The 15,012-nt window shown below is 50.1% G+C and overlaps 1 protein-coding gene across 1 annotated transcript in view; it reads left to right on the top strand.

The window, feature by feature from the left end:
- PTPN6 (protein tyrosine phosphatase non-receptor type 6) overlaps window positions 1-15,012 on the top strand; it is a 64,824-nt gene that overhangs the window by 11,912 nt on the left and 37,900 nt on the right. Inside the window, exons 2-3 of the mRNA XM_075352206.1 lie at window positions 5,964-6,086; window positions 8,042-8,236. Coding sequence (XP_075208321.1) covers window positions 5,964-6,086; window positions 8,042-8,236 — 318 coding nt within the window. The remainder of the gene's footprint in view (window positions 1-5,963; window positions 6,087-8,041; window positions 8,237-15,012) is intronic.

The raw sequence follows: 15,012 nt of genomic DNA, 5'->3' as shown, positions 1-15,012 counted from the left end.
GGGTTACCGGTGGGAACCCATTGGAACCAACAGAAGTACTAGGTGCAGGGAAAGAGACAGTCACCGCTAACTACCGGGGAAAAGCAACAGCAGACGTCCGTGGGAACCGTCTTTCCAGCCGTGTGTTTTACTGAGAACTGTGTCATCGTCTCAGGCTGAGTGAGTACCACAGTGCCGTGCGGCACAGCGCTGCCCCCGTGACCCTGTACCTCACCAGGCCCCGCACCCGGCCTGCCATCCACCCCTACCCCATCACCGGGTCCCGGGACAACCAACCCCCTACCCACGGAGGGGAGAAATAACAACAAAGCTGCTCCCTGTCACCGCTCCCGGGATCCCCGTCCAGAGCAGCGGTGGTGTCCACACAATCACCACAACCGTGGGTGGCGTCACGGACAATAAACCCCCAAAACCATTCCCCTTTTCACTCACGGGCGAGGAGCGCCCATCGCTCGAGCCACCGAGCAGCAGCGGCCGCAGCAGCAGCAGCGTCCCCTCCTCCGCCCGCGACACATACAGTGCTATACTGGCACTATCAGGCTGATTCTATACATACAGTGCTATACTGGCACTATCAGGCTGATTCTATACATACAGGGCTATACTGGCACTATCAGGCTGATTCTATACATACAGGGCTATACTGGCACTATCAGGCTGATTCTATACATACAGGGCTATACTGGCACTATCAGGCTGAGTCTATACATACAGTGCTATACTGGCACTATCAGGCTGATTCTATACATACAGTGCTATACTGGCACTATCAGGCTGATTCTATACATGCAGTGCTATACTGGCACTATCAGGCTGATTCTATACATACAGTGCTATACTGGCACTATCAGGCTGATTCTATACATACAGGGCTTTACTGGCACTATCAGGCTGATTCTATACATACAGTGCTATACTGGCACTATCAGGCTGATTCTATACATACAGTGCTATACCGGCACTATCAGGCTGATTCTATACATACAGTGCTATACCGGCACTATCAGGCTGATTCTATACATACAGTGCTATTCCGGCACTATCAGGCTGATTCTATACATACAGTGCTATACTGGCACTACTATCAGGCTGATTCTATACATACAGTGCTATACTGGCACTATCAGGCTGATTCTATACATACAGTGCTATACTGGCACTATCAGGCTGATTCTATACATACAGTGCTATACTGGCCCTATCAGGCTGATTCTATACATACAGTGCTATACTGGCACTATCAGGCTGAGTCTATACATACAGTGCTATACTGGCACTATCAGGCTGATTCTATACATACAGTGCTATACTGCCCCTATCAGGCTGATTCTCTACATACCTGTAGTGGTCAGCTCAGATATATAGGTTTGAAAACTCAATCAAGTAAAGTTTGTAAAATGAGCAGCTTTTTGATTGGCAGCAGCTGCCAATCAGCTGATAGCTGGGGTGGATATTCATAGTGATTCCCGCCCCCCTGTCTATCCATCCTCCCCCTATCTGTTATTTATGCTAATTGCTAATTTTATTATAGAATAGTTTTATTAAGTGACTAGAAGGACCTGTGCTGATGTCATACCCATGTGACCAGAATGGGCGGGGCCTCCCTCCCTCTGTTATTTATGCTAATTATATTATAGAATAGTTTTCACTAGTGACTAGAAGAACCTTTTCTGATGTCATACCCATGTGACCAGAAGGGCCGGGGCCTCAGCCAACAGAAAAATTAAGTTGCTTCCTGGTATCAGCTATGTTGACTGAGGCCCCGCCCCTTCTGGTCACATGGGTATGACATCAGCACAGGCCCTTCTAGTCAGATAGTAAAACGATTCTATAATAGAATTAGCATAAATAACAGGGGGAGGATGGACAAGCAGGGGGCAGGAATCATTATCAAAACCCACCCCAGCTATCAGCTGATCGGCAGCTGCTGTCATTCAAGAAACTGCTCATTTTACAAACTTTACTTGCTTGTGTTTCAAAATCTATACACCCGAGCTGACCACTACAGGTATGTATAGAATCAGCCTGATAGTGCCCGTATAGCACTGGCTTCAGGTTATATAGGAAAATCCTAGTGATTGGTGCTCTTTAAAGGGATTGTCACAAAATATCCAGAAATATCAGATGCAAAACTGCTCAGATATTTCTTTAACTCCAAAATAAAAAGCAAAAAAATACCACACACAAAAAACACACACATTGCAAAATGTACTATTGACATTTTTATGCCTACTAGTTGCAAAAATGTAGATTATCTCTCTCTTTCTTTCCTATCTCATTATTTATTTATCTATCATCTCGGTCTATTGATCCATCACTTAAACTTCTAGAGAGATTTTCTAAAATGTGTTTCCATTCTAATTACCGGTAGTTATGTTCCTTTAAAGAGTACATGTCCATTTTTGCAAATATTTTATCTGTAATTGTTGATTTCATTCTTCAATATAAAGTAAAGGCTAAGTGCTCTGCAACAATGTTGCCAATTCCTCAGATCTCCTGGTTATGACAGTTCTCTCTTCTCTTGGTGTTAGAGATCACAGCATTGGAGAGGAAGTGGGTTATACAAATCTCTATATAGCGTGTTGTAGACGTAAAACATATTAATAGACATAGACCTCAAATGCAGTCTATATTACTAGGAGAGAGACACAGAGCTCACATCCAGCCTATATTACTGGGAGAGACACACAGACCTCACATCCAGCCTATATTACTGGGAGAGACACACAGACCTCACATCCAGCCTATATTACTGGGAGAGACACACAGACCTCACATCCAGCCTATATTACTGGGAGAGACACAGACCTCACATCCAGCCTATATTACTGGGAGAGACATGCAGACCTCACATCCAGCCTATATTACTGGGAGAGACACACAGACCTCACATCCAGCCTATATTACTGGGAGAGACATGCAGACCTCACATCCAGCCTATATTACTGGGAGAGACACACAGAGCTCACAACCAGCCTATATTACTGGGAGACACACAGCGCTCACATCCTGCCTATATTACTGGGGGAGACACACAGAGCTCACATCCAGCCTATATTACTGGGAGAGAGACACATGGAGCTCACATCCAGCCTATATTACTGGGAGAGACACACAGAGCTCACATCCAGCCTATATTACTGGGAGAGACACACAGACCTCACATCCAGCCTATATTACTGGGAGGGACACACAGCGCTCACATCCTGCCTATATTACTGGGAGAGACACACAGAGCTAACATCAAGTCTATATTACTGGGAGAGACACACAGACCTCACATCCAGCCTATATTACTGGGAGAGACACACACAGCTCACATCCAGCCTATATTACTGGGAGAGACACACAGAGCTCACATCCAGCCTATATTACTGGGAGAGACACACAGACCTCACATCCAGCCTATATTACTGGGAGAGACACACACAGCTCACATCCAGCCTATATTACTGGGAGAGACACACAGACCTCACATCCAGCCTATATTACTGGGAGAGACACACAGCGCTCACATCCTGCCTATATTACTGGGAGAGACACACAGAGCTCACATCCAGCCTATATTACTGGAAGAGACACACAGAGCTCACATCCAGCCTATATTACTGGGAGAGACACCCAGGGATCACATCCAGCCTATAATTCTGGGAGAGACACACAGCTCACATCCAGCCTATATTACTGGGAGAGACAAACAGATCTCACATCCAGCCTATATTACTGGGAGAGACACACAGAGCTCTTATCCAGCCTACATTACTGGGAGAGATGCACAGAGCTCACATCCAACCTATATTACTGGGAGAGACACACAGAGCACACATCCAACCTATATTACTGGGAGAGACACACAGAGCTCACATCCAGACTATATTACTGGGAGAGACACACAGACCTCACATCCAGCCTATATTACTGGGAGAGACACACAGAGCTCACATCCAGCCTATATTACTGGGGGAGACACACAGAGCTCACATCCAGCCTATATTACTGGGAGAGAGACACAGACCTCACATCCAGCCTATATTACTGGGAGAGACACACAGCTCACATCCAACCTATATTACTGGGAGAGACGCACAGAGCGCACATCCAGCCTATATTACTGGGAGAGACACACAGACCTCACATCCAGCCTATAATTCTGGGAGAGACACACAGAGCTCACATCCAGCCTATATTACTGGGATACACACAGAGCTCACATCCAACCTATATTACTGGGAGAGACACACAGAGCTCACATCCAGCCTATATTACTGGGAGAAACATAGACCTCACATCCAGCCTATATTACTGGGAGAGAGAGACAAACCTCACATCCAGCCTATATTACTGGGAGAGAGACACAGACCTCACATCCAGCCTATATTACTGGGAGAGAGACACAGACCTCACATCCAGCCTATATTACTGGGAGAGACATACAGCTCACATCCAACCTATATTACTGGGAGAGGCGCACAGAGCTTACATCCAGCCTATATTACTGGGAGAGACACACAGACCTCACATCCAGCCTATATTACTGGGAGAGACGCACAGACCTCACATCCAGCCTATATTACTGGGAGAGACGCACAGAGCTCACATCCAGCCTATATTACTGGGAGAGACAGACAGAGCTCACATCCAACCTATATTACTGGGAGAGACACACAGAGCTCACATCCAGACTATATTACTGGGAGAGACACACAGAACTCACATCCAGCCTATTTTACTGGGAGAGACACACAGAGCTCACATCCAGCCTATATTACTGGAGAGACACACACACCTCACATCCAGCCTATATTACTGGGAGAGACACACAGATCTCACATCCAGCCTATATTACAGGGAGAGACACACAGAGCTCACATCCAGCCTATATTACTGGGATACACACAGAGCTCACATCCAGCCTATATTACTGGGAGAGACACACAGATCTCACATCCAGCCTATATTACAGGGAGAGACACACAGAGCTCACATCCAGCCTATATTACTGGGAGAGAGACACAGACCTCACATCCAGCCTATATTACTGGGAGAGACACACAGAGCTCACATCCAGCCTATATTACTGGGAGAGACACACAGAGCTCACATCCAGCCTATATTACTGGGAGACACACAGAGCTCACATCCAGCCTATATTACTGGGAGAGACACACAGAGCTCACATCCAGCCTATATTACTGGGAGGGACACACAGACCTCACATCCAGCCTATATTACTGGGAGACACACAGAGCTCACATCCAGCCTATATTACTGGGAGACACACAGATCTCACATCCAGCCTATATTACTGGGAGAGACACACAGACCTCACATCCAGCTTATATTACTGGGAGAGACAGAGCTCACATCCAGCCTATATTACTGGGAGAGACACACAGAGCTCACATCCAGCCTATATTACTGGGAGACACACAGAGCTCACATCCAGCCTATATTACTGGGAGAGACACACAGAGCTCACATCCAGCCTATATTACTGGGAGGGACACACAGACCTCACATCCAGCCTATATTACTGGGAGACACACAGAGCTCACATCCAGCCTATATTACTGGGAGACACACAGACCTCACATCCAGCCTATATTACTGGGAGAGACACACAGACCTCACATCCAGCCTATATTACTGGGAGAGACACACAGACCTCACATCAAACCTATATTACTGGGAGAGAGACACAGACCTCACATCCAGCCTATATTACTGGGAGACACACAGAGCTCACATCCAGCCTATATTACTGGGAGACACACAGACCTCACATCCAGCCTATATTACTGGGAGAGACACACAGACCTCACATCCAGCCTATATTACTGGGAGAGACACTCCCATTAGAGAAACATTTGAATCTTGTATGAGGCAGCAATTTTGCTTTGTTTTAACCCTTTTTCTTTGTTCTGAATTAATTGAGTGATGATCTTGTCTCGTTACGTTTCCAGGTGGTTTCATAGAGACATAACCGGGTTGGAGGCTGAGGCCCGCCTAAAAGCGAGAGGAGTCCTTGGCAGTTTTCTTGTACGTCCGAGTAAGAAGAGGCCTGAAGACTTTTCATTATCAGTCAGGTCAGTCCTCCATAATCTCAATAATTGATGTAATGGGCTCTGGACAATGGCTCGGTCTAATTTTCGAGATTTGATTTTTTACTATTAGGAGCAGATGCGGAGGAGACATTTACACCGACTTATCAGCCCACAAATGTCTATTGTGAATCCATAATGTAACATTTTCATAAATCCAAACTGCTCGTGCAGCTCCTTCCTGACGCAGGTTGTCAGTGCTTGTGTCATCTATTCTTGCCAACCTAAGTATTGACGGAAAAGACATAATTAAAGATGACTGTCACCAAGTCAAAAGGGTTCAGTTTCTCTTATTTTATTCTCGCTGCTCCCCTGATTAATTTTTTTTAATTCACTATATGGTTTTATAGATTTGGGTCATTTTATTTAGTGCTAATTTTTATGGTCTTTTCTCAGGGGGCGGGGCTCACATGATCCTCTGGGGGCGTGTCTCTCAGGATCCTCTGGGGCGTGTCTCTCAGGATCCTCTAGGGCGTGTCTCTCAGGATCCTCTGGGGCGTGTCTCTCTGGATCCTCTGGGGCGTGTCTTCAGGCAGCTGTACATTATCATCCTGTAGACCACACCCCTGAGGTACAGACTATAAAAAAATAGTGCAAAATAGAAACCTTCTGGCTGTTTTAAATAAAAGACAGACAAAAAAAAATACTATTTTTTTTTAATTCACTATATGCTTTTATAGAATTGGGTCGTTTTATTTAGTGCTAATTTTAAGTCTTTTCCTCTGGGGCGTGTCTCGCAGGGTCCTCTGGGGGCGTGTCTCACAGGGTCCTCTGGGGGCGTGTCTCACAGGGTCCTCTGGGGGCGTGTCACACAGGGTCCTCTGGGGGCGTGTCTCGCAGGGTCCTCTGGGGGCGTGTCTCGCAGGGTCCTCTGGGGGCGTGTCTCGCAGGGTCCTCTGGGGGCGTGTCTCGCAGGGTCCTCTGGGGCGTGTCTCGCAGGATCCTCTGGGGCGTGTCTCGCAGGGTCCCCTGGGGCGTGTCTTGAAGCAGCTGACATTTTGAAGACCACGCCCCCGAGGTACAGACTATACAAAAATAGTGCAAAATAGAAACCGTATGACTTTTTTTTTTAATAAAACAGACAAAAATAAATACTCAAGGGAGCGATAGGAATAAAATCAGAGTAAGAATTGTTTATTTTTGACTCCTCTTTAATAAGAAGCTATGAGGAAATCACTCAGGGGCATAAGATTATCCTTAATACACGTGATAGGTGGAGGGACCCGGGGCAAATTTACAGTCGAGTCCAGGCGGAAGTTTTTGGTATCTATTGCTCTCTGTTATCAGTCTCTGTTATAAGTTATTAGGAGGATCTTACTGTTCTTTATGGACTTTCTTGTCAGTCTTTTATCACTGCTGCCTCCCGAGGCATTGCATCCCTATATATGACCGATATCAGCCGCTCCTCTTATTACGCTCCGGCACTATTATAAGCCGCCAAGTTGTTTTTTACCGTAGTTTTTTGTAGTTATAATTTGTTGCTTTTGTCTTTCTAGTTTTGTATTTTCTTTTTTTTTTTTTTTTTTGGGGGGTGGGTGTTAGTTTCCCCAATTTTGCAATTCTTTCATTCTGCTTTTCCCATGGTGATGGGGTGAACGCTTCCTGCGCACAATGAGGAACCGCGACTTTCTTCTCTATGGCATAGACTTCCTGATCGGGGGAAGAGATTTTTTGGGTCATAGTCTGAGGAGTCTTATAAATATCTATGGGATGTCCTCAGCCGGGACAGAATTTCCTGTGGCCCTTTATGTCACAGCAGCACAGAGTATTTCAGCAGCAGTATATTGACCCTAATAAGATGTTTAAAGGGAGCGATGACAGCAATGGCCACTTATTTGATTATATAGAGACCAGTGGGTAAGAGGTAAGATGGGAGGTCTCCCAGCAGCACAGAGGATTTCAGATGAGAGTGTTGGATCTGATGGATTTTGCCCCCTTAGGTTGGAGGACTCCGTGACCCACATCCGGATCCAGAACACGGGCGACTACTACGACCTGTACGGGGGGGAGCAGTTTGCGACATTGACCGAACTGGTGGATTATTACACGGGGCAGCACGACTGCCTGCAGGACACAGACGGCACCGTCATCCCGCTGAAGTACCCCCTGAACTGCTCCGACCCCACCAGCGAGCGGTGAGTACCCTACCGCTGCTGTATCCGAGCCACGAGACGGCTCGGGTACAGGCCGCGAACTGGACAAAAAATTATTTCCAAAGCACAAAGATTGTGACCTCAGGTGTAGAGTCTGCATCTAATGATCTGTGACTGGATTAGATACACATAGAAGGTATCACATAGGATGGGCTGAGATATACTGAGACAGTCATACAATATAGCAAAGAGAAACTGAGAGCGTACCACACACCATGGGCTGAGATGCACAGAGTATCACACAGCCGCATTACAGCACATAAAGGGGGCATTACTTAGGCTTAGATACAGTCAGACAGGAACACACAACATAGGCTACAATGCTCTTACAGTATCAGTCAGAAGAGGTTTAGATACATGGAGACAATAGCAGATAGTCTTACATACACGGATCAGGATTAGTCATCCTGACACAAGCTTAGATACACTCAGACAGTGTATCACATATGACACCCTTAGATACACAGATTAAGTATTACTCAGTCTAGAATTAGATACACTTCAACATGATGGCACAGGCTTAGATACACAAAGCCAATAACCCATAGGATAGGTTTACGTATATGAAGCACTACACATACACTATAGGATAAGATACAGCGACTCAGCTGCACAGTATCACACATGATTGGCTTAGATACACTGGCTTAGCTGCACAGTATCACATTTGATTGGCTTAGGTACACTGGCTCAGCTGCAGAGTATCACAGATTATAGGCTTAGATACACCGGCTCGGCTGCACAGTATCACACATGATAGGCTTAGATATACTGGGTCAGCTGTACAGTATCACAGGCTTAGATACACTGCCCCAGCTGCACAGTATCACACATGATTAGCTTAGACACACTGTCTCAACTGCACAGTATCACACATGATAGGCTTAGATATACTGGGTCAGCTGCACAGTATCACAGGTGATAGGCTTAGATACACTGGATTAGCTGCACAATATCACACATAATAGGCTTAGACACACTGGCTCAGCTGCACAGTATAACATATGATTGGCTTAGATACACTGTGCCAGCTGCACACTATCACACATGCTAGGCTTGGACACACTGGCTCAGCTGCACAGTATCACACATGATAGGCTTAGATATACTGGGTCAGCTGTACAGTATCACACGATAGGCTTAGAAACACTGTCCTAGCTTCACAGTATCACACATGGTTGGCTTAGACACACTTGCTCAGCTGCACAGTATCACACATGATAGGCTTACATATACAGGGTCAGCTGCACAGTATCACAGGCTTAGATACACTGGCTCAGCTGTACAGTATCACAGGTGATAAGCTTACATACATTGGCTCAGCTGTATAGTATCACACATGATAGGCTTAGATACACTGGCTCTGTTGCACAGTATCACACATGATAGGCTTAGATACACTGGCTCAGCTGCAGACTATTGCTGTGGTTTATGATGCCATACATTATATGTTACTCTGTATCTGCAATAATCAACAATCTCCAGCCATATACTGTCTGTATCACTGGAGCATAAATTGGAGTTTTAATCTTAAAATATAACTTTTATTAGATGCTGTTAAAAAGATGCTCGGCCGAGCGGCTGCAGGACACATTTCTGTACACGGCACGCCACGTCTTTATTGTTATTGGTCCCCGCACAGGATACTTTGGGTGAACTTTTTTTTTTACACAGTGATATATTCACACATTGTGTATGTTCTTATGTGAGCTGACGATTAGCAGCGTCACATTACAGGGGTCCGTGGTCCCGGGGTGCGGCGACCTCTGCTGACCTTTGTGCGCTGGTGTATATTATTATGTGGGGGTCATATGTTTTTCGAAGTCTTCGATGGTCTTGTGTGGAGCAGCACGTGTGTATTTTGGGGTTGTGTTGTATTTTCTGCACATACATGTATCCCTCTATGTGAATAACATCCTCTGCAGACGCCACTTACATGTGCGACAAAAGGCGATGGTGAAATAATTACACAGAGATCGGGGCCTCCACCTGTACACTGCTGTGATATCACAGACCGCCCTGACCCCACAGACCACCCCGACCCCACAGACCGCCCTGACCCCACAGACCACCCCGACCCCACAGACCGCCCCGACCCCGCAGACCGCCCCGACACCGCAGACCGCCCCGACACCGCAGACCGCCCCGACACCGCAGACCGCCCCGACACTGCAGACCGCCCCGACACTGCAGACCGCCCCGACACCGCAGACCGCCCCGACACCGCAGACCGCGCTTACATTGCAGACCGCCCCAACACCGCAGACCGCCCCGACCCCACAGACCGCCCCGACACCTCTGACCGCCCCGACACCGCAGACCGCCCCGACACCGCAGACCGCCAAGACAACAGAGACCGCCCCGACACCGCAGACCGCGCTTACATTGCAGACCGCCCCGACACCGCAGACCGCCCCGACACCGCAGACCGCCCCGACACCGCAGACCGCCCCGACACCGCAGACCGCCCTGACAGCACTGCTGACCGCCCTGACAGCACTGCTGACCGCCCTGACAGCACTGCTGACCGCCCTGACAGCACTGCTGACCGCCCTGACATCACTGCTGACCACCCTGACATCACGGACCGCCCTGACATTGCAGACCGCCCTGACACCACAGACACCTGTCCGTCTGTCCATCTCTATCAGGAAAGTGGTTATTCCTCAGAGGCAGCATAGTGAGGGAAAGCCATTGCATTGTATGATGTGACACTGGCTCTCGGGTGCGGTCACTTTTTCTGGCAGGCAGGTAACACTGTCATCACTGCACACGTTCACCGTCGTGTGACACAAGTGACATCACAGGTTGCTATGGAGGTGACATCAGCACCATGCGGGAGAAGCAAAGGGGAGAAGGCAGCGGTTTCCTTATGTGCAGCACACAGATTTTGTTGCATACCCAGGATTCACCCCTCCACATCTTGGTTCCGACTCCTTAAATATGTGATTGGACCCTGGGGCCAAGAAACGTTTTCTTGATACTGGGCAGTTTTGTCAGGTGGCAGGAGACTCGTGCACTTTTTTGCTTCTGGAAAAAGTCTTAGTGCATGGACGCTCCCCTTGTGCACGGACGCTCCTCCAGTGCACGGACGCTCCCCCAGTGCACGGACGCTCCCCCAGTGCACGGACGCTCCCCCAGTGCACGGACGCTCCCCCAGTGCACGGACGCTCCCCCAGGGCACGGACGCTCCCCCAGGGCACGGACGCTCCCCCAGCGCACGGACGCTCCCCCAGCGCACGGACGCTCCCCCAGCGCACGGACGCTCCCCCAGCGCACGGACGCTCCCCCAGCGCACGGACGCTCCCCCAGGGCACGGACGCTCCCCCAGCGCACGGACGCTCCCCCAGCGCACGGACGCTCCCCCAGCGCACGGACGCTCCCCCAGCGCACGGACGCTCTCCCTGTGCACGGACGCTCCCCCAGCGCACGGACGCTCCCCCAGCGCACGGACGCTCCCCCAGCGCACGGACGCTCCCCCAGCGCACGGACGCTCTCCCTGCGCACGGACGCTCTCCCTGCGCACGGACGCTCTCCCTGCGCACGGACGCTCTCCCTGCGCACGGACGCTCTCCCTGTGCACGGACGCTCTCCCTGTGCACGGATGCTCTCCCTGTGCACGGACGCTCTCCCTGTGCATGGACGCTCCCCCTGTGCACGGACACGCCCCCAGTGCACGGACACGCCCCCAGTGCACGGACACGCCCCCAGTGCACGGACGCTCCCCCAGTGCACGGACGCTCCCCCAGTGCACGGATGCTCCCCCAGAGCACGGACGCTCCCCCAGCGCACGGACGCTCCCCCAGCGCACGGACGCTCCCCCAGCGCACGGACGCTCCCCCAGCGCACTGACGCTCCCCCAGCGCACTGACGCTCCCCCAGCGCACTGACGCTCCCCCAGCGCACTGACGCTCCCCCAGCGCACTGACGCTCCCCCAGCGCACTGACGCTCCCCCAGCGCACTGACGCTCCCCCAGCGCACTGACGCTCCCCCAGCGCACTGACGCTCCCCCAGCGCACTGACGCTCCCCCAGCGCACGGACGCTCTCCCTGTGCACGGACGCTCTCCCTGTGCACGGATGCTCCCCCTGTGCACGGACACGCCCCAGTGCACGGACGCTCCCCCAGCGCACGGACGCTCCCCCAGCGCACGGACGCTCCCCCAGCGCACGGACGCTCCCCCAGCGCACGGACGCTCCCCCAGCGCACGGACATGCCCCCTGTGTACTGACGCGCCCCCTGTGTACTGACGCGCCCCCTGTGTACTGACGCGCCCCCTGTGTACTGACGCGCCCCCTGTGTACTGACGCGCCCCCTGTGTACTGACGCGCCCCCTGTGTACTGACGCGCCCCTTGTGTACTGACGCGCCCCTTGTGTACTGACGCGCCCCTTGTGTACTGACGCGCCCCCAGTGCACGGACGCGCCCTCCGTGCACAGACGCGCCCCCAGTGCACGGACGCTCCCCCAGTGCACGGACACTCCTCTGCACATAGATACACCTCAGCACATGTGTGACGCCCTGGCAAAACCAGGTAGTCACAGTAAGGCTACATGCGCACGCTGCATCTTTTTGTGTTCACAAACTGCAGCCAAAACTGCACCTTGTCAGAGAGAGCCTGGAAATGTCACAAAAAACGCATGTAATTTTAGGTGCGTTTTTGGTGCGTTTTCGGTGCGTTTTTCACACCCTGCGTTTTTGCTGCGTTTTTGTGACAAATGTTGACAAAAACGCAGGAAGAATGAACATGCTGCATTTTATTTGTCACAAACCTTTGACAAATAAAACGCTGACAAATAAACTGCAACGTGCGCATGACAAATCTGACTTCTCATAGACTTTGCTGGGAAGTCAAATGTCAGAAAGTTCTGACAACAAAACTGCAGCCAAAAAAGCAGAAAAAAAGCAGGAAAAAAAGCAGCGTGCGCATGTAGCCTAAAGCCCACTTTACACGTTGCAATTAGTTGTACAATCGCATTTGCGATGTGACACGCCCAGGTCGCATATGCGATTGAATGAGATCACACGTAGGTCGTTCATTTGCTGTCACACGAGCGTTAGTAGTCTATGTTAAATTGATTAATTTTGTGTGCGATCCTTTAGATCATGTGTTCTGTGACGTATGCATTGGGCACCCTTTTTTTTTTTTTTTTTTTTTATTTATTGACTTGCCAAGCGTGTGTAATGTGTAGGGATGCGTTTTTACTATGTCATCTGCCATTCAGCTCTGCTACATGGCCGCTAACAGCAGACACAGACAGCCATGTAGCAGAGCTGAATGGCAGATGACAGCAGACACAGACAGAGCCGCACTGTCAGAATGAACTCGGGTGAACTTCACCCGACTTCATTGTCACGCTGCGGCTCTGTCTGTGTCGCGCCCTGATTAGCGGTCACCTGTGAAGGGCTCACCGGTGACCGCTAATCTCCTAAGTGACTGAAGTTAGCAGCCCTCTCTCATATACTCACCAATCCCCGATCCCCGGCGCTGCACGGCATTCACACTGCTCCGGCGGCTTTTACTGTTTTGAAAAAGCCGGCCGCCCATTAAACAATCTCGTATTCCCTGCTTTCCCCGCCCACCGGCGCCTATGATTGGTTACAGTGAGACACGCCCCCACGCTGAGTGACAGGTGTCACACTGCACCCAATCACAGAAGCCGGTGGGCGTGTCTATACTGTGTAGTGAAATAAATAATTAAATAATTAAAAAAAACGGCGTGCGGTCCCCCCCAATTTTAAAATCAGCCAGATAAAGCCATACGGCTGAAGGCTGGTATTCTCAGGATGGGGAGCTCCACGTTATGGGGAGCCCCCCAGCCTAACAATATCAGCCAACAGCCGCCAAGAATTGCCGCATACATTAGATGCGACAGTTCTGGGACTGTACCCGGCTCTTCCCGATTTGCCCTGGTGCGTTGGCAAATCGGGGTAATAAGGAGTTATTGGCAGCCCATAGCTGCCAATAAGTCCTAGATTAATCATGTCAGGCGTCTATGAGACACCCTCCATGATTAATCTGTAAATTACAGTAAATAAACACACACACCCGAAAAAATCCTTTATTAGAAATAAAAAACACAAACATATACCCTGGTTCACCACTTTAATCAGCCCCAAAAAGCCCTCCATGTCCGGCGTAATCCAGGATGCTCCAGCGTCGCTTCCAGCGCTGCTGCATGGAGGTGACCGGAGCTGCAGCAGACACAGCCGCTCCGGTCACCTCCACGCAGCTAATGAACACAGCCGAGCGATCAGCTGAGCTGTCACTGAGGTTACCCGCTGTCACTGGATCCAGAGGTGGATGCAGCGGTGGCCGCGGGTAACCTCAGTGACAGCTCAGCTGATCGCGCTACTCACCTCAGTTGCTGCGTGGAGGTGATAAAAGCGGCGGTGAGTAGCGCGATCAGCTGAGCTGTCACTGAGATTACCCGCGGCCACCGCTGCATCCAGCGCTGGATCCAGTGACAGCGGGTAACCTCAGTGACAGCTCAGCCGATTGCGCGGCTGTCTTCAGTTGCTGCGTGGAGGTGACAGGAGCGGCGGTGTCTGCTGCAGCTCCGGTCACCTCCATGCAGCAGCGCTGGAAGCGACGCTGGAGCATCCTGGATTACGCCGGACATGGAGGGCTTTTTGGGGCTGATTAAAGTGGTGAACCAGGGTATATGTTTGTGTTTTTTATTTCTAATAAAGGATTTTTCAGGTGTGTGTGTTTATTTACTGTAATTTACAGATTAATCATGGAGGGTGTCTCATAG

The sequence above is a fragment of the Anomaloglossus baeobatrachus genome, chromosome 5, assembly GCF_048569485.1.
Source record: "Anomaloglossus baeobatrachus isolate aAnoBae1 chromosome 5, aAnoBae1.hap1, whole genome shotgun sequence".
NCBI lineage: Eukaryota > Metazoa > Chordata > Amphibia > Anura > Aromobatidae > Anomaloglossus > Anomaloglossus baeobatrachus.
The sequence above is the reverse complement of the archived record's forward strand: the minus strand, read 5'-3'. Positions and strand labels throughout refer to the sequence as shown.